Source organism: Gobio gobio (genome assembly GCF_949357685.1).
Source record: "Gobio gobio genome assembly, chromosome: 5".
Lineage (NCBI taxonomy): Eukaryota > Metazoa > Chordata > Actinopteri > Cypriniformes > Gobionidae > Gobio > Gobio gobio.
The window spans coordinates 3236894-3258436 of record NC_137101.1 but is presented as its reverse complement, the minus strand read 5'-3'; the positions used below and the strand labels follow the sequence as shown (position 1 = coordinate 3258436).

General features: G+C 33.7%; 2 protein-coding genes across 4 annotated transcripts in view; one reads left to right on the top strand and one right to left on the bottom strand.

Annotated features, from left to right (window-relative positions):
• The window catches only part of asb15b (ankyrin repeat and SOCS box containing 15b), a 12438-nt gene extending 11496 nt beyond the window's left edge, over window positions 1-942 (bottom strand). The window contains exons 1-2 of one of the 3 annotated variants that reach the window (XR_013816500.1): window positions 679-903; window positions 549-604 (exon numbers count right to left, since the gene is read on the bottom strand). Coding sequence is in view for 1 of the 3 variants with exons in the window: in XM_079817034.1 (XP_079673160.1) it covers window positions 549-604; window positions 679-776 (154 nt within the window). In the remaining 2 variants the exon portion in view is untranslated. Of the gene's footprint in view, window positions 1-548; window positions 605-678 lie in introns of all 3 variants that reach the window. The other 2 variants (XM_079817034.1, XM_079817035.1) reach the window with 2 other exon arrangements.
• A 6557-nt stretch (window positions 943-7499) lies between these two features.
• ano6 (anoctamin 6) overlaps window positions 7500-21543 on the top strand; it is a 29639-nt gene continuing 15595 nt past the window's right edge. Inside the window, exons 1-12 of the mRNA XM_079817932.1 lie at window positions 7500-7748; window positions 10378-10445; window positions 12332-12460; window positions 12932-13000; window positions 13247-13525; window positions 13598-13711; window positions 15435-15550; window positions 17239-17373; window positions 17457-17562; window positions 19287-19347; window positions 19518-19663; window positions 19767-19844. Of these exons, the coding sequence (XP_079674058.1) occupies window positions 7664-7748; window positions 10378-10445; window positions 12332-12460; window positions 12932-13000; window positions 13247-13525; window positions 13598-13711; window positions 15435-15550; window positions 17239-17373; window positions 17457-17562; window positions 19287-19347; window positions 19518-19663; window positions 19767-19844 (1386 nt within the window). The 5' untranslated portion in view covers window positions 7500-7663. The remainder of the gene's footprint in view (window positions 7749-10377; window positions 10446-12331; window positions 12461-12931; window positions 13001-13246; window positions 13526-13597; window positions 13712-15434; window positions 15551-17238; window positions 17374-17456; window positions 17563-19286; window positions 19348-19517; window positions 19664-19766; window positions 19845-21543) is intronic.

Genomic DNA, 21543 nt, shown 5'->3' with positions numbered 1-21543 from the left:
ATACATACATGCATAAATACATACATACATTCATACATACATAAATACATACATACATACATACATTCATTCAAACATACATACATACATACATGCATAAATACATACATACATTCATTCATACATACATACATTCATTCATTCATTCATTCATTCAAACATACATACATACATACATACATACATACATACATACATACATACATAAATACACACACACACATATACATGCATACATAAATACAAACATGCATAAATACATACATACATTCATTCAAACATGCATACATACATACTGTACATTCATACATACACACATATACATGCATACATACATGCATACACATATATACATGCATACATACATACATACATACATATATACACACACACACACACACATGCATGCATACATACATACATACACACACACATACATGCATACACACATATTCATGCATACATACATTCATTCATGTAAAAAATACATACACATGCGGGAAATCAAGCCATTGCATAATCAGAGCATTGATATTTTTGTGTAGTACCTTGATCTATAGCAGATAAAATCTTTAGGTTTTCATCGCTGGCTGATTCTAAAGTGCTGCATGAGACAGTGAGATATGTTTGAGATATGTTTGAGATAAATACGGAGGATGGAAGATGTGTGTACTGTACCTTTGATTGAGAACAGAGTAACTGCAAGCGTCTTGGAGGCTCATTTGAATGGCAAACTCAATGAGCTGATCTTCCTCCATCTCTTCCATGCAGTCCATTGTGTTTCAGACCCACGGACAAAACTTCAGTCATGCAGGTGGATTATAAAACTTGATGAGTTTGGGTTAATTCTGTCCTGAAAGCTTCTGATAACCTAATCAGAAGAAATGTCATGCACCGCACGGCGCTCCGAAACACACACTGGGTTTGTTTTTGCACGTCCTGAGGGATATATTTAGTCCTGACCTGCTTTCTCTAGACACTTTGAGAATGCGGGTCACTTTGACAGGCAAGAGGGCTTGATTTGCGGCCCACAAACACACACAGTGTTTAGTTTGCTCTCTTGGAGCCTAGACAGAAAAACTGCACAACACATGTGTTGTGTTGCGTTGCGTATGTTGTGTATGTTGTGATGTGGTATGTTGTGTTGCGTTGTGTATGTTGTGTTGCGTTGTGTATGTTGTGCTGTGGTATGTTGTGTTGCGTTGTGTATATTGTGATGTGGTATGTTGTGTTGCGTTGTGTATGTTGTGATGTGGTATGTTGTGTTGCGTTGTGTATGTTGTGTTGCGTTGTGTATGTTATGCTATGTTGTGTTGCGTTGTGTATGCTGTGATGTGGTATGTTGTGTTGGGTTGTATATGTTGTGTTGCGTTGTGTATGTTGTGCTGTGGTATGTTGTGTTGCGTTGTGTATGTTATGTTGTGTATGTTGTGTTGTGTATGTTGTGATGTGGTATGTTGTGTTGCGTTGTGTATGTTGTGGTATGTTGTGTTGCGTTGTGTATGTTGTGCTGTGGTATGTTTTGTTGCATTGTGAATGTTGTGGTATGTTGTGTTGCGTTGTGTATGTTGTGTTGCTTTGTGTATGTTATGTTGTGTTATGTATGTTTTGTTGCGTTGTGTATAGTATGTTGCGTTGTGTATGTTGTGGTGTGTTGCGGTATGTTGTGTTGCGTTGTGTATGTTGTGTTGCATTGTGTATGTTATGTTGCGTTGTGGATGTTGTGTTGCGTTGTGTATGTTGTGTTGTGTATGTTGTGGTATGTTGTGTTGTGTATGTTTTGTTGTGTATATTATGTTGCGTTGCGTTGTGTATGTTATGTTGCGTTGTGTATGTTGTGGTATGGTATGTTGTGTGGCGTTGTGTATGTTGTTGCGTTGTGTATGTTGTGGTATGTTGTGTTGTGGTATGGTGTGGTGCGTTACGCTGTGTATGTTGTGGTGTGTTGTGGTATGGTATGTTGTGTTGCGTTGTGTATGTTAGGTTGCATTGTGTATATTGTGGTATGTTGTGTTGCGGTATGGTATGTTGTGTTGCGTTGTGTATGTTATGTTGCGTTGTGTATGTTGTGGTATGGTATGATGTGTTGTGTTGTGTAGCGTGGTGTATGTTATGTTGCGTTGTGTATGTTGTGTTGTAGTATGGTGTGTTGCGTTGTGTATGTTATGTTGTGTATGTTTTGTTGTGTATATTGTGTTGCGTTGTGTATGTTGTGGTGTGTTGTGGAATGATGTGTTGTGTTGCGTTGTGTATGTTAGTTTGCATTGTGTATATTGTGGTATGTTGTGTTGTGGTATGGTATGTTGTGTATGTTATGTTGCGTTGTGTATGTTGTGTTGCGTTGTGTATGTTGTGGTATGGTATGTTGTGTTGCGTTGTGTATGTTATGTTGCATTTTGTATGTTTTGTTGCGTTGCGTTGTGTATGATGTGGTGTGTCGTGGTATGGTATGTTGTGTTGTGTATGTTGTATATGTTGTTGCGTTGTGTATGTTGTGTTATGTTGCGTTGTGTGTTTTGTTGCGTTGTGTATGTTGTGTTGCGTTGGGTATGTTGTGCTGTGTATGTTTTGTTGCGTTGTGTATATTATGTTGCGTTGTGTATGATGTGGTGTGTTGTGGTATGGTATGTTGTGTTGCGTTGTGTATGTTATGGTATGTTGAGTTGTGTGTTATGTTGCGTTGTGTATGATGTGGTGTGTTGTGGTATGGTATGTTGTGTTGCGTTGTGTATGTTATGGTATGTTGAGTTGTGTGTTATGTTGCGTTGTGTATGTTGTGGTATGTTGCGTTGTGTGTTATGTTGTGTTGTGTATGTTGCGTTGTGTATGTTGTGTACCACATCCACAAATTATTTTTACACATTTATAATGTAAATTATTATTATTTATTATGTTTGAGCTTATCTCCATATTAATAACAGTTAATATTATATGTATAATTTATGCCCCACTTGCCAAAATGGGGTCTGTGGGATAAGGGGTTGATCTATGCTGTGTGTAGCAGAAAACCAGCCGAAATGAACCAGCTCAGACCTCACACTGTCATCCGTCGCTCAGTTATTGGTACAAATCCCACATTTGCTCAAAAAAGGATGGAAAACTACACAACTAGAGGGCACCACAGAGTAACTTTACCTATATGTGTGGTAGAATATTAGCCTATACATGATTCTACTAATTCATATTTAATTATTTAAAATCCTTATCACTGTTTGTATTATTATTGTAATAGTAATTATTGTTTTATGCTGTGTTATGTTTTATGTGTTGTGATATGTTATGCTATGTTTTATGTTGTTGTGTTATGTTTTATGTTGTTGTGTTATGTTTTATGCTGTTATGTTTTATGTTGTTGTGTTATGTTTTATGCCGTTATGTTTTATGTTGTTGTGTTATGTTTAATGTTGTGTTGTTTTATGTTGTTGTGTTATGTTTTATGTTGTTGTGTTATGTTTTATGCTGTTGTGTTATGTTTTATGTTGTGTTGTTTTATGTTGTTGTGTTATGTTTTATGTTGTGTTGTTTTATGCTGTTGTGTTATGTTTTATGTTGTGTTGTTTTATGTTGTTGTGTTATGTTTTATGTTGTGTTGTTTTATGTTGTTGTGTTATGTTTTATGTTTTGTTGTTTTATGCTGTTGTGTTATGTTTTATGTTGTGTTGTTTTATGTTGTGTTGTTTTATGTTGTTGTGTTATGTTTTATGTTGTGTTGTTTTATGCTGTTGTGTTATGTTTTATGTTGTGTTGTTTTATGCTGTTGTGTTGTGTTATGTTTTATGTTGTTGTGTTGTTTTATGCTGTTGTGTTATGTGTTATGTTGTATTATATGTTGTGTTATGTTGTATTATGTGTCGTGTTATGTTATGCTATGTTTTATGTTGTATGTTATTTGTGATATCTTTGTGTTTTGTTTTATGTTGTGTTATGTTTTATGTTGTTGTGTTATGTTTTGTTATTGTGTTGTTTTATGTTGTTGTGTTATGTTTTATGTTGTTGTGTTATGTTGTGTTATTGTGTTGTTTTATGTTGTTTTGTTATTGTGTTGTTTTATGTTGTTTTGTTATTGTGTTGTTTTAGGTTATTGTGTTATGTTTTATGTTGTTGTATTATGTTTTGTTATTTTTGTTGTTTTATGTTGTGTTATGTTTTGTTATTGTGTTGTTTTAGGTTATTGTTATGTATTGTGTTGTTGTGTTATGTTTTATGTTGTTGTGTTATGTTTTGTTATTGTGTTGTTTTATGTTGTTGTGTTATGTTTTGTTATTGTGTTGTTTTAGGTTATTGTGTTATGTTTTATGTTGATGTGTTATGTTTTGTTATTGTGTTGTTTTATGTTGTTGTGTTATGTTTTGTTATTGTGTTGTTTTAGGTTATTGTGTTATGTTTTGTGTTGTTGTGTTATGTTTTATGTTTTTGTGTTATGTTTTGTTATTGTGTTGTTTATGTTGTTGGCTTATGTTTTATGTTATTGTGTTGTTTTATGTTGTTGTGTTATATTTAATGTTGTTGTGTTATGTTGTGTTATTTTTATGTTGTTGTGTTATGTTTTAGGTTGTTGTGTTATGTTTTATGTTATTGTGTTGTTTATGTTGTTGTGTTATGTTTTATGCTGTTGTATTGTATTGTGTTATGTTTTATGTTATTGTGTTGTTTTATGTTGTTGTGTTATGTTTTATGTTGTTTTGTTGTTTTAGGTTGTGTTGTTTTATGTTGTTGTTTTATGTTGTTATGTTTTATGTTGTTGTGTTATGTTGTTGTTGTTGTGTTATGTTTTATGTTCTTTTATGCTGTTGTGTTATGTTGTATTATGTATTGTGTTGTTGTGTTATGTTTTATGTTGTTGTGTTATGTTTTGTTATTGTGTTGTTTTATGTTGTTGTGTTATGTTTTGTTATTGTGTTGTTTTAGGTTATTGTGTTATGTTTTATGTTGATGTGTTATGTTTTGTTATTGTGTTGTTTTATGTTGTTGTGTTATGTTTTGTTATTGTGTTGTTTTAGGTTATTGTGTTATGTTTTGTGTTGTTGTGTTATGTTTTATGTTTTTGTGTTATGTTTTGTTATTGTGTTGTTTATGTTGTTGGCTTATGTTTTATGTTATTGTGTTGTTTTATGTTGTTGTGTTATATTTAATGTTGTTGTGTTATGTTGTGTTATTTTTATGTTGTTGTGTTATGTTTTAGGTTGTTGTGTTATGTTTTATGTTATTGTGTTGTTTATGTTGTTGTGTTATGTTTTATGCTGTTGTATTGTGTTATGTTTTATGTCATTGTGTTGTTTTATGTTGTTGTGTTATGTTTTATGTTGTTTTGTTGTTTTAGGTTGTGTTGTTTTATGTTGTTGTTTTATGTTGTTATGTTTTATGTTGTTGTGTTATGTTGTTGTTGTTGTGTTATGTTTTATGTTGTTTTATGCTGTTGTGTTATGTTGTATTATGTGTTGTGTTATGTTATGCTATGTTTTATGTTGTATGTTATTTGTAATATGTTTGTGTTTTGTTTTATGTTGTGTTATGTTTTATGTTGTTGTGTTATGTTGTGTTATTGTGTTGTTTTATGTTGTTTTGTTATGTTTTGTTATTGTGTTGTTTTATGTTATTGTGTTATGTTTTATGTTGTTGTATTATGTTTTGTTATTTTTTGTTGTTTTATGTTGTGTTATGTTTTGTTATTGTGTTGTTTTAGGTTATTGTTATGTTTTGTGTTGTTGTGTTATGTTTTATGTTGTTGTGTTATGTTTTGTTATTGTGTTGTTTATGTTGTTGTGATATGTTTTATGTTATTGTGTTGTTTTATGTTGTTGTGTTATGTTTTATGTTATTGTGTTGTTTACAATAATTGTAACATAATTGTTTTATGTTGTTGTGTTATGTTTTATGTTTTTGTGTTGTTTTATGTTGTTGTGTTATGTTTTATGTTATTGTGTTGTTTTAGGTTGTTGTGTTGTTTTGTGTTGTTGTGTTATGTTTTATGTTATTGTGTTGTTTTATGTTGTTGTGTTATGTTTTATGTTGTTGTGTTGTTTTATGTTGTTGTGTTATGTTTTATGTTGTGTTGTTTTATGCTGTTGTGTTGTGTTATGTTTTATGTTGTTGTGTTGTTTTATGCTGTTGTGTTATGTGTTATGTTGTATTATATGTTGTGTTATGCTTTTTTATGTGTTGTGATATGTTTGTGTTGTTTTATGTTGTGTTATGTTTATGTTGTTGTGTTATGTTTTATGTTGTTGTGTTATGTTTTATGTTGTTGTGTTATATTTTATGTTGTTGTGTTATATTTTATGTTGTTGTGTTATGTTTTATGTTATTGTGTTATGTTGTGTTATTTTTTATTTTGTTGTGTTATGTTTTAGGTTGTTGTGTTATGTTTTATGTTATTGTGTTGTTTATGTTGTTGTGTTATGTTTTATGCTGTTGTGTTGTTTTATGTTGTTGTGTTATGTTTTATGTTATTGTGTTGTTTTAGGTTGTTGTTTTAGGTTGTTGTGTTATGTTGTATGTTATTGTGTTGTTTTAGGTTGTTGTGTTGTTTTATGTTATTGTGTTGTTTTTAGGTTGTTGTGTTGTGTTGTTTTGTTATGTTTTATGTTATTGTGTTGTTTTAGGTTGTTGTGTTATGTTTTATGTTATTGTGTTGTTTTAGGTTGTTGTGTTATGTTTTATGTTATTGTGTTGTTTTAGGTTGTTGTGTTGTTTTGTTATGTTTTGTTATTGTGTTGTTTTAGGTTGTTGTGCTATGTTGTTGTGTTATGTTGTTGTGTTATGTTGTTGTGTTATGTGGTTGTGTTATGTGTTATGTTGTTGTGTTACGTTCACCGCGTGAGTCTCGGTACCGGTAACAAACCGGTAACAATCAGGATCTTTGCCGTCCAGTTTAGTTTTTGACTGCAGACACGCGGCGTTGTTTGGGGTTTTTTAGGTGCGAGGGCGACAAATGCCGTGACGATAATGAGGTGCCAAAGCGTGCCGGCCACCATAGAACTGCATCCGCACAGCAGCGCCTGAGAAAACTACCCAAATCCAGAGCACCGAGGCCAGATTAGACCACACGATCTCCTTAAACTCAAATGCAGAGTTTGCCTGATGATCTCGTGCTGCTAGAGTCACTGCAGGTGCATCGGGTGCTCATCTTAAGAACTACAAAATACCAAAGGCGCTAAAGCGCGTCACGCAAATCCCTCCGTGTGGAAACGAAGACACGGAAATCGTTCCTAGTGCGCAAATACATTTGAAGTTCTATATTTAATAAAACAAAATGAAGTTACTATTTTTAATAGATGCATTAACTAGTGATATAAAAACACACACATATGTATATATACATATACGATGACTTATTCTGGAGAAAAAAGAGACGTACCATTACATAGACAAGAACGGTCCGATGATACAAAATAAAAAGGCTTGAATTATTGCAAAAGCGGAAATTATGAAGTATCTGCAGCCACAAATGGTTACGCAATGGATAGTTATACCCCTAAAACCCTCTTCCGACCCCACCCACGCCCAGTCGCAGCAAGTTAGGACCAGCAGGGGAACTTCATGCATTTTGTTTTGCACACTCTGTTTTTATCACGGTCATACTGTGTATCGCATCGCATCTGTGCTGTACACACTCCTAGTTTTATCTGTTACATGTTGCGCTGCTCTCTCAAGTGTCTGAAGAATGAGTGAAGCAGAAGATGACATTCACGAGCTGGACTCGGAGACGGAGAACGGAGACGTGGAGATGTGTTTAATGTCTGAAGTGGGTGAGTTCGGCATCTTTACAACCATGCGTCGCTATCGTACGTGATTCAGAGAGAGAGAGAGAGAGAAAGAGGGGGCAAAGTCCTGGCTACATGTTCTAAGAACGATTTGCCAACGTTCCATTCAAGTAAACATACGTTCAAATTCTTCTGTTTCTCGTTAAATGCGAACGTTCCAATTTAGAATTCTGCAAACATCTCGGGAGTGTTACTTTTGAATGTTCTCTGAGCGTTCTAATAAAGAGTGTTCAATCGAACGTCACTGGGGGAACGTTTGTTCATAACTTCGAGGAAACTTTCCTAGTTATCTAAAGTTCTGTTGGGCTCACGCTTTTAGTTTCTTTTTCGGTGCAGGTGTGGTGATACCGGTGAGCTACAAGGCGGCATTTTTCAGAGCTAAAAAGGCACAAATAATGTGCTCAAACTCGTTCAGTTCCAACTTCCAAAGAATACATGCTAAAATAATAAGGGCACATTTGCATGTCAGACGCAAAACAACATAAGCAGAACCAAAAAGACAAGTTACACCTCTCCACCAACATCCTCTTCATGGCTATCAAACTCTTTTTATTAAAGGGTTAGTGCACCCATAAAAGAAAATAATGTCATTTATTCCTCACCCTCATGCCGTCGTAAGACCTCCGTTCATCTCCGGACACAAATGAATATATTTTTGTTCAAATCTGAAGGCTCAGTGTCAGTGAGGCCTGCATAGGAATTTACACTCTCAAGATCCATTAATGTACTAAAAACATATTTAAATCGGTCCATGTGAGTACAGTGGTTCAATATTAATATTATAAAGCGACGATAAAAAATACAAATAACGACTTATATAGTGATAACCGATTTCAAAACACTGCTGCATGAAGCTTCGGGGTGTGTCGAATCAGCGAGTCGAATCATGATTCTGATCGCGTGTCAAACCGCCAAACTGTTGAAATCACGTGACTTTGGTGCTCCGAACCACTGAATCGACTAAGTGTTTTGAAATCGATTATCACTATATAAGTCGTTATTTAGTTTTTTTTGGCGCACCAAAAATATTATTGTCGCTTTATAATATTAATATTGAATCACTGTGCTCATATGGACCGATTTAAATATGTCTTTAGTACATTAATAGATCTTGAGAGAATACAACGTCAAAAAATTAACTAATGCAATAATGATTCTGCATTCATTTAGTGTAATGCGCGATCGATAGTGGATGATATATAATGTATAATAAACTGACCATAACAATGTTGTGCTGTTGAGGCTTGCGCCGCCTCTCGAGGAGAAATCACAACAAATGAGCACAGCTCATACAAAGAAGCTCCGTTAATACACACGGTTAAAATGACAAATTGTGGAGTTTTTATATTTATAACATATGATAGCCTACAGTCAAGCAACATCACACGACCAAGAGTGGTTTTCCTGAATACCATCACGACTGAAAATGACACGGATTTCATGTGACAGTTCCATAAACAATTAATTTACATTAAGCCTAATAAGCTACTTACATTTTAGATGCAATATTGAGTGTTTTTGTTCGATTTCTGCAGCAAAAATAGTTCCAAACAAAGATCACAGCAGAACCATAACGCATCTCACAGCATCAGTGTGTTACTGAATGATTCAGTGTTTGAATGAATCAAAGATTCAATGACCTATTCGTAAACGACTGCCTCATTCTTGAATGAATCGTTTGAATGAATCGACTCAATGACTCACTCTTTAAGACGGTCACCTGCTGCCACCTACTGGTGGTTTAGTTTAATCTTTCCAACATTTATTGTTTGTATATTCAAACATATTTAAAATAATCTCATTATTTAATGCAGTTGTAATTTTTTTTGATTGGCAACAGCCCTATAGTGTCTTATTCTAATTTAATTTCTAGATCAAATTGAATAAGATTATGGAAAAAATGCCCTTTATAAAAGGTAAAAATATCACAAATATGCAGGTTTAAATATGTCAAAGCTGATTGACCACTGGTGAGAATATTGCTTCAGAATAAATTATATTTACTACAACACACACACACACACACACACAAATTCCGGACAAGCAAATGATTTACTCGGACAAGTGAATGACAGATTGAAGATCGTGAACCGGCTTAATGTCGAGCCCTGGCATGTATTTGGTGTGTCTATATAATTCTCAATTATGCCAGGTCCTACTGTTGCATTTTAATAATCATTAATAATATATGGTGATATTCAGCCCTGCGGCTTTGTTTTATGGCGTGAGCTGGAATAAGTTTGTGTGGTGGAGGCGTTATTCCTGGTCCTGGGACAGATGGGTTTTCCTGGCTGTTTTCAGGCCGTTGCTATAGACATTTTCCACCCATAAGCAACATCTGATCTGAGTTAACTTTTCCCATTACGCTTTGCTCTGGTTAGTTTGTTTTGGTTGGGTTTTCCCTTCACTGTGAGTACACATTAAATCAGAGAAATCCAAAGTGTTCACATGCCGAGTGTATTGTAGTTTGATTTGTTTGAGAGTAGTAGTGTTTAATGCTTTATGCACTGAATATATTCTGTTAATCAATGATTGATTTAAGTGTGCAGATTCATATCTGATCACAGGAAGTTGTGATACACCTGCTGAATGTTTTGTGTTATGCTTTTCCCAGATTATTCTGAACAGGCGCCAACATACAAATCTAGACCAGATGGTGAAGCTGTGCCGAAAGTGAAACAGGTTTGTTTCTTCTTCTGTCCTCCTTGATAACGGCAAAACGAGAAGAATTTTAGGAGGATTAATTCAGGAGTTCAAAGCTATTTATTAAGGAACTTTTATGGCCTTTTAGTTCATAAATGATTTTTGCATTACTAAATCTAAATCGAATTATCAGATGACCTAGGTGACAACATTATGTATTCGTCCGGTCAAATCGATTAATCGTGATTAATTGTGTCTAACATAAAGGTTTTTGTTTACTTAATGTGTGTGTGTTTGTGTGTGTATTACTATATTTAGATGATATGTCTGTGTGTGTGAGTATAGACTGTGTGTGTATATATACATATGCGTATACGTAAATATACAGAGGAACGCACATACACACACACATAATATATGTATAAATATAATAATAATCATATATATATATATGTATACACACATATATTATCTAAACAAAAACCTTTATTTTCGATGTGATTAATCGCGCTTAATCAAGTTGACTTATATATATAGTTACTGTTTTGTTGTGTTTTGCAATGCCTCAATGTTGTTATTTATTAATTTTAGGAGAATTAGTTCAAATTAGTAGTTAAATGTTCTTTTGCACCTCTAAATCGATTAATAGCATTACTTAGATGTGATTGCGATTAATCGATTTGATGGCGCTATATATTAGTGCTGTCAAATCGATTAATCGCATCCAACATAAAGGTTTTTGTTTACTTAAAATATATATATATAATGTATATGTGTGTGTGTATGTATATATATATATATATATATATATATATATATATATATATATATATATATATATATATATATATATATATATATATATATATATATATATATATATATATATATTACTATATTTATATATGTGTCTTTGTGTGTGAGTACATACTGTACATATGTGCATATATGTAAATATACAGAGGCACACAAACATACACACATATATGTATAAATATAATAATATATACACACATATATATTATGTAAACAAAAACCTTTATTTTCGATGTGATTAATCGCAATAATATATTTGACTTATATATATAGTTACTGTTTTGATGTGTTTTGCAATGCCTCAATGTTATTTATTAATTTTAGGAGAATTAGTTCAAATTAGTAGTTAAATGTTCTTTTGCATCACTAAATATAAATCGATTAATCACATTACTTAGATGTGATTGTGATTAATCGATTTGACGGCGCTATATATTAGTGCTGTCAAATCGATTAATCGCAATTAATCGCATCCAACATAAAGGTTTTTGTTTACTTAATATATATGTGTGTGTGTGTGTGTATACGTAAATATGCAGAGGCACACACACACACACACACATATAATTGTATATACACACATATATATTATGTAAACAAAAACCTTTATTTTAGATGTGATTAATTGTGCTTAATCAAGTTGACTAATATATATAGTTACTGTTTTGTTGTGTTTTGTAATGCCTCAATGTTGTTATTTTTTATTAATTTTAGGAGAATTAGTTCAAATTAGTAGTTAAATGTTCTTTTGCATTACTAAATCTAAATCGATTAATCACATTACTTAGAAGTGATTGCGAATAATCGATTTGACAGCGATATATATATATACACACACATATATTATTTAAACTAAAACCTTTGTTAGATGCGATTAATCGTTTTGACTAATATAGTTATATATATATATATATATATATATAGTTACTGTTTTGTTGTGTCTGCAATGCCTCAATGTTGTTATTTCTTATTAATTTTAGGAGAATTAATTCAGTAGTTCAAAGCTATTTATTAAGGCACTTTTATGGCCTTTTAGTTCATAAATGATTTTTGCGTCACTGAGTGGAGTTGACTTTGAGCTTTCTGTGACCTCAGTTTGTTGTTTGCAGGTTGAGTTCAACGATAACCCAGACTCGCTGTTCTTCAACGATGGAAAGAGAAGGATTGACCTTGTTTTGGTCTACGAGGACGAGTCTAAAAATGCATCCGACAAAAAAGGCTCAATTTTTAGGAGAAAAGTAAGTCAAAGTCACACTTGACTCTTAACCTAACAATAACCTTAATGCCTAAAGTCACAGTGAAACGGAAGACATACACCGATCAGGCATAACATTATGACCGGGGAAGTGACTAACACTGATTATCTCTTCATCAGCTGTTATATTAGGCAGCAAGTGAACATTTTGTCCTCAGAGTTGATGTGTTAGAAGCAGGAAAAATGGGCAAGCGTAAGGATTTGAGCGAGTTTGACAAGGGCCAGATTGTGACGGTTAGACGACTGCAGTGGTCAGTCTCTATCAAAAGTGGAAGGAACAGTGGAGAACCGGCCACAGGGTCATGGGCGGCCGAGGGTCAGCAAAAGGGGGACCAACACAATATTAGGAAGATGGTCATAATGTCATATATCTAACAACTAACTCAATCCCAGACAGCATCATTCACACACACCGAAAGCACAAGTTTTATCTCTTCTCTCATTCATTCTCTAGCAAAGACGAAGAGAGGTTTTTGAAGGAAGCCTGATGGATTTTGGTGTCGAAATGGAGGCGACACAATCTGTAAGTTTAATCACACATTTAAACAAGACTTCCTGTAGAGTTCCTCTTTCTTTATTGACATTCTTGTCCAATCCTGCTTCATGTATGACGAGTTTGTATCTGTTCTTATAGTAAATATGGGCTTCTTTGGAAGGATACAGCCAGTCTTGCCTCAACCTGCTGATCTGTTCTGCAGGAATGCTATTGTTTTAGACCTTCCTGTAGCGCTGCTGATGGCAGAGTTTCCTCTCTGGCTATGTTTTGCAGGTGATCGATGAGAAATTTTTCTATGTGAAACTGCACATGCCTTTCGACACGCTGTGCTCTTACGCTGAAGTCCTGCACATTCGACTGCCCATCCAGCCCAACGACCTGGCCCCAGAATCATCCGCATATAATTGCTTCACCAAGTACTTCTACCCCAGAGAGGATGTCATCGCCAAGGAGGCGAGTTTCTTCACGGCCCCCTTCAAGAAGGATCAGCTGAACCGTTTTTACGTGAAGGACAGAGAGCAGTTCTTCACGCCAGCCATGAGGAGCAGAATGGTGCGTTGAAGGCCTAAGGGTCGCTCACACTTCACCTTCACCTTTCTCTTACTGATATGCCGTGGGTTACAGGCGTACTACGTCCTCAATCGAGCGCCGTATGATGTTAGAGGAAGCATGAAGAAGTACGGCTTCTCCAAACTGCTGAATGGAGGCGTGTACAAAGACGCGTATCCATTACATGATGTAAGTAACCATCAGACACCACAGGGGAAAATATCCGCACACCTGCCCCAGTCACAGTTAGGGTTATTATAGTTTACTAAAAATATAAAATAATAAAAATAAAAAAAATCAATTAAACATGAAAAACATAATAAATGGGAATTGAAAAAAAGTAAATGAAACTTTCTAATTGAAGTTTGAGCACAAAAAAAAACAAAAATTTAAATACAATTGATTTTACAATTATTCAAATAAATAATTATGTAATTAAAAACGATAATATATATAATATATATATATATATATATATATATATATATATATATATATATATATATATATATATATATATATATATATATATATATATATATAACATAATAATAAATTATACTAGCTAACAAACTAAATAAATTCGATTACATTAATAATAAATTATTAAAATAAATAAATAATTAATAAAAATATTTAATACATTTCAACAGAAACTGTAAAAGTTGTACAGAAAAACTGTGTAAAATTAAATAAATAGTTTTAAAAAACTAGATCAAACTAGCCAACTAAATAAATGTGATTAAATTAATTCTAAATAAATAATAATAACATTTATAAATATAGTAAATAAATTAATATAAATTGCATCCAAAATAACTAAATTAAACTTTCCAAATCATATAAAAAAATTAAATTTAAACTGAAATAAAGTTTTATTAAAATGATTTAATAAAATTGTATAAAACTAAAATGAATTGTAATAAAATTAATATTAAATACTATTAAAAACACTAATAATAATAATATAAAAAGATTACAAAAGCACATAACTATAAAAATGACTGAAATTTAAAAAAATAAAAGCTAATTCGAAATATTAATAAAAATTATAATAGTATATATATATGTGCACAAAATAAATAATACAATTATACTAGCTAATAAAATAAATAAATGTGATTACATTAATAATAAATTATTAAATTAAATAAATTATGAATAAAAAAATAGTTAAAAAAGCAAGATCAAACTAGCCAACTAAATACATTTGATTAAATTATTATTATAATTTATATATAATTATAAATTGCATCCAAAATAAATGTTTGTGTTTACATAATGTGTTTGTGTGTATAATTATTATAAATACACACTCATTTATGTATATATTTAAAAACAATTGCATGTATATACTGTATATATTTAAATAATTTATATTATAAATATAAATATTTTATATATAAATGTAACAAATTTTCCTTAAATATATACATGCATGTGTGTATTTATATACATAATAATTATACACACACATATATTATGTAAACACAAACGTTTATTTTGGATGTGATTAATCGCGATTAGTCGATTTGACAGCATTAATACTAATAAATCAAATGTAAAATATATTTAAATGCAATAAATAAATTACAAAAAAGGGTTACACTTTATGTTAGGGAGATATAGTTACATTGTACTAACTCATATAAGTGCTGAGTAATATTAATTAACTGTGTACTTACTATAGAGTTACGTTTAGGGTTAGTTATGTAACGCATAATGCAATTACGCATAATTTAATGTTATTACTATAGTAAGTACATGTAGTAACTACGTCATTTTAAAATAAAGTGTTATCGGAAAAAGTAGTTTAAACTGATGTAGTTGATGTAGAGTAACTGAGGTGATGCATGAGTACTTTACTGCAGGATTAAATGATCACTAATGTGCTTTGTGATTTATGTAACAGTGCAGATTTAATGTGAAATCTAAAGAGCCCAACTGCCCCAATGAACGATTTCTGCTTTACAACGAGTGGGCGAATCCCAAGAGCTTCTACAAGATGCAGCCGCTGAACCTCATCAGGTGCGTCTGTGGCGTAAAACTGTTGACTTCATGTGTTCTGACTTCTGCTCCCCTCCAGATGGTCAAGACACAGTTATTAATATATTTGCTTTATATGACACAGATCGTTTCAAAGCAGGTTTACAGAAATAAACAAGAAAATAAAAGTAAAGTAAAAAAGGTTCTTGTTGAATTAGTTTAGTTCAGTGTTGATTTAATTTAGTTAAATGATGATTTAATTTAGTTCAATGATGATTCAGTTTAGTTTAGTGTTGATTCAGTTTAGTTCAAAGTTGATTCAGTTTAGTTCAATGTTGATTCAGTTTAGTTCAATGTTGATTCAATTTAGTTCAATGTTGATTCAATGTTGATTCAATTTAGTTCAATGTTGATTCAATTTAGTTCAATGTTGATTCAGTTTAGTTCAATGTTGATTCAATTTAGTTCAATGTTGATTCAATTTAGTTCAATGTTGATTCAGTTTAGTTCAATGTTGATTCAATTTAGTTCAATGTTGATTCAGTTTAGTTTAGTATTGATTCAGTTTAGTTTAGTGTTGATTCAGTTTAGTTTAGTGTTGATTCAGTTTAGTTTAGTGTTGATTCAGTTTAGTTCAGTGTTGATTCAGTTTAGTTCAATGTTGATTCAGTTCAGTGTTGATTCAGTTTAGTTCAATGTTCAATGTTGATTCAGTTCAGTGTTGATTCAGTTTAGTCCAATGTTGATTCAGTTCAGTGTTGATTCAGTTTAGTTCAATGTTGATTCAGTTCAGTGTTGATTCAGTTTAGTTCAATGTTGATTCAGTTCAGTGTTGATTCAGTTTAGTTCAGTGTTGATTGAGTTTAGTTCAATGTTCAATGTTGATTCAAGTGTTGATTCAGTTTAGTTCAATGTTTAGTGTTGATTCCGGTGTTGATTCAGTTTAGTTCAATGTTTAGTGTTGATTCAGTTTAGTTCAATGTTTAGTGTTGATTCAGTTTAGTTCAATGTTTAGTGTTGATTCAGGTGTTGATTCAGTTTAGTTCAATGTTTAGTGTTGATTCAGGTGTTGATTCAGTTTAGTTCAATGTTTATTATTGATTCAGGTGTTGATTCAGTTTAGTTCAATGTTTAGTGTTGATTCAGGTGTTGATTCAGTTTAGTTCAATGTTTAGTGTTGATTCAAGTGTTGATTCAGTTTAGTTCAATGTATAGTGTTGATTCAGGTGTTGATTCAGTTTAGTTCAATGTTTAGTGTTGATTCAGTTTAGTTCAATGTATAGTGTTGATTCAGGTGTTGATTCAGTTTAGTTCAATGTTTAGTGTTGATTCAAGTGTTGATTCAGTTTAGTTCAATGTTTATTATTGATTCAGGTGTTGATTCAGTTTAGTTCAATATTTAGTGTTGATTCAGGTGTTGATTCAGTTTAGTTCAATGTTTGGTGTTGATTCAGTTTAGTTCAATATTTAGTGTTGATTCAGGTGTTGATTCAGTTTAGTTCAATGTTTAGTGTTGATTCAGTTTAGTTCAATGTTTAGTGTTGATTCAGGTGTTGATTCAGTTTAGTTCAATGTTTAGTGTTGATTCAGGTGTTGATTCAGTTTAGTTCAATGTTCATTCAGTTCAATGTTTTAAAGTTCATCAATTATGAAACGGCTTTGATTCAGCTATAAGCAGCTCTACTGAAGACTGTTCGGTTTAGTTAATATGCACCTGAACTTGCTTTCAGGAGGTATTTCGGCGAGAAGATCAGCATTTATTTTGCCTGGTTGGGTTTCTACACAGTGATGTTGTCGCTCGCTGCTGCAGTCGGCCTCGGCTGTTTCATATACGGATACTCAACCAGAGAGAGCAGCACATGGAGGTACAGCACTCATAACATGACGCCGTTATGCTCTGTAATGCACTTACACCGTACTTTGACTGATTATGACTCTGTTTGGGCAGCAAAGAGGTGTGCGACCCTCTGATTGGTGGACAAATTGTCATGTGCCCGCAGTGTGATCAAGACTGTAGTTACTGGAGGCTGAACAGCACGTGCGAGTCGTCTAAAGTGAGTAGATAAATGAAGTTCTGCAGGGATGACGTACTTTTGTGGGCCAAAACCCAGAGCGTTTGAGCCGGTTCCATTGTCCTGACGGCAATAGCCATGTTTCCATCCAAAAGTTGCACCTTTACAAATCAGCGATTGGCTCTTTTAGTTAGAAGGCGTGAGTAATTCCACCCTTATCCCATTCATAAATAATATACACTCACCTAAAGGATTATTAGGAACACCTGTTCAATTTCTCATGAATGCAATTATCTAATCAACCAATCACATGGCAGTTGCTTCAATGCATTTAGGGGTGTGGTCCTGGTCAAGTTAATCTCCTGAACTCCAAACTGAATGTCGGAATGGGAAAGAAAGGTGATTTAAGCAATTTTGAGCGTGGCATGGTTGTTGGTGCCAGACGGGCCGGTCTGAGTATTTCACAATCTGCTCAGTTACTGGGATTTTCACACACAACCATTTCTAGGGTTTACAAAGAATGGTGTGAAAAGGGAAAAACATCCAGTATGCGGCAGTCCTGTGGGCGAAAATGCCTTGTTGATGCTAGAGGTCAGAGGAGAATGGGCCGACTGATTCAAGCTGATAGAAGAGCAACTTTGACTGAAATAACCACTCGTTACAACCGAGGTCTGCAGCAAAGCATTTGTGAAGCCACAACACACACAACTTTGAGGCGGATGGGCTACAACAGCAGAAGACCCCACCGGGTACCACTCATCTCCACTACAAATAGGAAAAAGAGGCGACAATTTGCACGAGCTCACCAAAATTGGACAGTTGAAGACTGGAAAAATGTTGCCTGGTCCGATGAGTCTCGATTTCTGTTGAGACATTCAGATGGTGGAGTCAGAATTTGGCGTAAACAGAATGAGAACATGGATCCATCATGCCTTGTTACACCACTGTGCAGGCTGGTGGTGGTGGTGTAATGGTGTGGGGGATGTTTTCTTGGCACACTTTAGGCCCCTTAGTGCCAATTGGGCATCGTTTAAAAACCACGGCCTACCTGAGCATTGTTTCTGACCATCTCCATCCCTTTATGACCACCATGTCCCCATCCTCTGATGGCTACTTCCAGCAGGATAATGCACCGTCACAAAGCTCCAATCATTTCAAATTGGTTTCTTGAGCATGATAATGAGTTCACTGAACTAAAATGGCCCCCACAGTCTCCAGATCTCAACCCAATAGAGCATCTTTGGGATGTGGTGGAACGGGAGCTTCGTGCCCTGGATGTGCATCCCACAAATCTCCATCAACTGCAAGATGCTCTCCTATCAATATGGGCCAACATTTCTAAAGAATGCTTTCAGCACCTTGTGGAATCAATGCCACGTAGAATTAAGGCAGTTCTGAAGGTGAAAGGGGGTCAAACACAGTATTAGTAGGTGTTCCTAATAATCCTTTAGGTGAGTGTATAAGTTATTGAAGTCATGTGACTGTGGTGTAGGTCGTTTATAAGCTTTTAACTGCTGCCAGTTGTATTTAGCTTATTCTGCTTTTTGTCGGGAGTAATGCAAGTAACTTACGAAAATACATCAGCGCTATATTCACATGAACGGGCTCCAGACTAACATTTTAGAGCACTGGTGCGGACAAGAATTAATCATGAAGTTCATTTAATAATAAAATGACTATTGTTTTGCATTGTTTTGCCGCCTCTGCCGCCATCTATTGGTTATAGTGAAACTGACTGATAATGTGTTTCTCGTTTTCCTCCACAGAGACTGTGTATATTTGATAACTATGGGACGTTAGTGTTTGCTGTTTTCATGTCTGTTTGGGGTGAGTGATGCCTTGCACATTTGAACCCTAATCCTAGCATCATCATGCTTATCCTTTGATTGGTCAACATTGCACCAACAGTGTTTTTACATCAACATTAGCTCAGCTCTGCCCGAGAACCAGCATGCATTGTTTTGTAATGCGTATGCAATGTGTTTTGTGTTTCACAGTGACACTGTTTTTGGAGTTCTGGAAGCGATACCAGGCCGTGCTGGAGCACGATTGGGACACGGTGGAGTTTCTTCAGCAGGAGGAACAGCCACGCCCCGAATACGAGGCCAGATGCACCCATGAAAGAGTGAACCCTGTCACACAGGTGTGATGCGGTGGCTGTATTCATTGTTTTAGGCGTTTGACTTTAACAGAAAGCATGGGAACACATTAAATATGCAGTGTGCTTTTGTGTTTGTTTTATACAGACTAAAGAGAAGGTGCCGTACACTGCCTGTGGGAAGTGCTTGAGGATGTCATGTGGCATCACCACTGTGTTATTCTGGGTAATATTACACTTTCAGTCTCATCATACACTTTAGTTTATTTAATTGTTGATTCACTTTAGTTCATTAGTCATAAGGTGGACTCAGTTCCACTATAAAGCAGCTCTACAGAAGACAATAGTGTCATTATTCAGTTCAGTTCAGTGTTGATTCAGTTCAGTTCAGTGTTGATTCAGTTCAGTGTTGATTCAGTTCAGTGTTGATTCAGTTCAGTTCAGTGTTGATTCAGTTCAGTGTTGATTCAGTTCAGTTCAGTGTTGATTCAGTTCAGTGTTGATTCAGTTCAGTGTTGATTCAGTTCAGTTTAGTGTTGATTCAGTTCAGTGTTGATTCAGTTCAGTTCAGTGTTGATTCAGTTCAGTTCAGTGTTGATTCAGTTCAGTTCAGTGTTGATTCAGTTCAGTGTTAAATCAGTTTAGATCAGTGTTGATTCAGTTTAGTTCAATGTTGATTCAGTTTAGGTCAATGTTGATTCGGTTTAATTCAATGTTGATTCAGTTTAGTGTTGATTCGGTTTCGTTCAATTTTGATTCGGTTTAGTTCAATGTTGATTCGGTTTAGTAAAATTTTGATTTGGTTTAGTTCAATGTTGATTTGGTTTAGTTCAATGTTTATTCGGTTTAGTTCAAGGTTGATTCGGTTTAGTTCAATGTCGATTCAGTTTAGTTTAGTGTGGATTCAGTTTAGTTAAATGTTGATTCGGTTTAGTTAAATTTTTATTTGATTTAGTTCAGTGTTGATTCAGTTTAGTTCAATGTTGATTCAGTTTAGGTCAATGTTGATTCGGTTTAATTCAATGTTGATTCAGTTTAGTGTTGATTCGGTTTCGTTAAATTTTGATTCGGTTTAGTTCAATGTTGATTCGGTTTAGTTACATTTTGATTTGGTTTAGTTCAATGTTGATTTGGTTTAGTTCAATGTTTATTCGGTTTAGTTCAAGGTTGATTCGGTTTAGTTCAATGTTGATTCAGTTTAGTTTAGTGTTGATTCAGTTTAGTTAAATGTTGATTCGGTTTAGTTCAATTTTGATTTGATTTAGTTCAGTGTTGATTCAGTTTAGTTCAATGTTGATTCAGTTTAGGTCAATGTTGATTCGGTTTAATTCAATGTTGATTCAGTTTAGTGTTGATTCGGTTTCGTTCAATGTTGATTCGGTTTAGTTCAATGTTGATTCGGTTTAATTAAATTTTGATTTGGTTTAGTTCAATGTTGATTCGGTTTAGTTCAATGTTTATTTGGTTTAGTTCAATGTTGATTCAGTTTAGTTTAGTATTGATTCAGTTTAGTTCAATGTTGATTTGGTTTAGTTCAATTTTGATTCAGTTTAGTGTTGATTCGGTTTAGTTCAATTTTGATTTGATTTAGTTCAGTGTTGATTCAGTTTAGTGTTGATTCAGTTTAGTTCAATTTTGATTCGGTGTAATTCAATGTTGATTTGGTTTAGTTCAATGTCTATTCGGTTTAGTTCAATGTTGATTCAGTTTAGTTCAATGTTGATTCAGTTTAGTTTAGTGTTGATTCAGTTTAGTTCAATGTTGATTCGGTTTAGTTCAATTTTGATTCACTTTAGTGTTGATTCAGTTTAGTTCAATTTTAATTCGGTTTAGTTCAATGTTGATTCAGTTTAGTTCAGTGTTGATTCAGTTTAGTTCAATGTTTCTTCGGTTAAGCTCTACAGAAGACAATAGTATCACTCAGT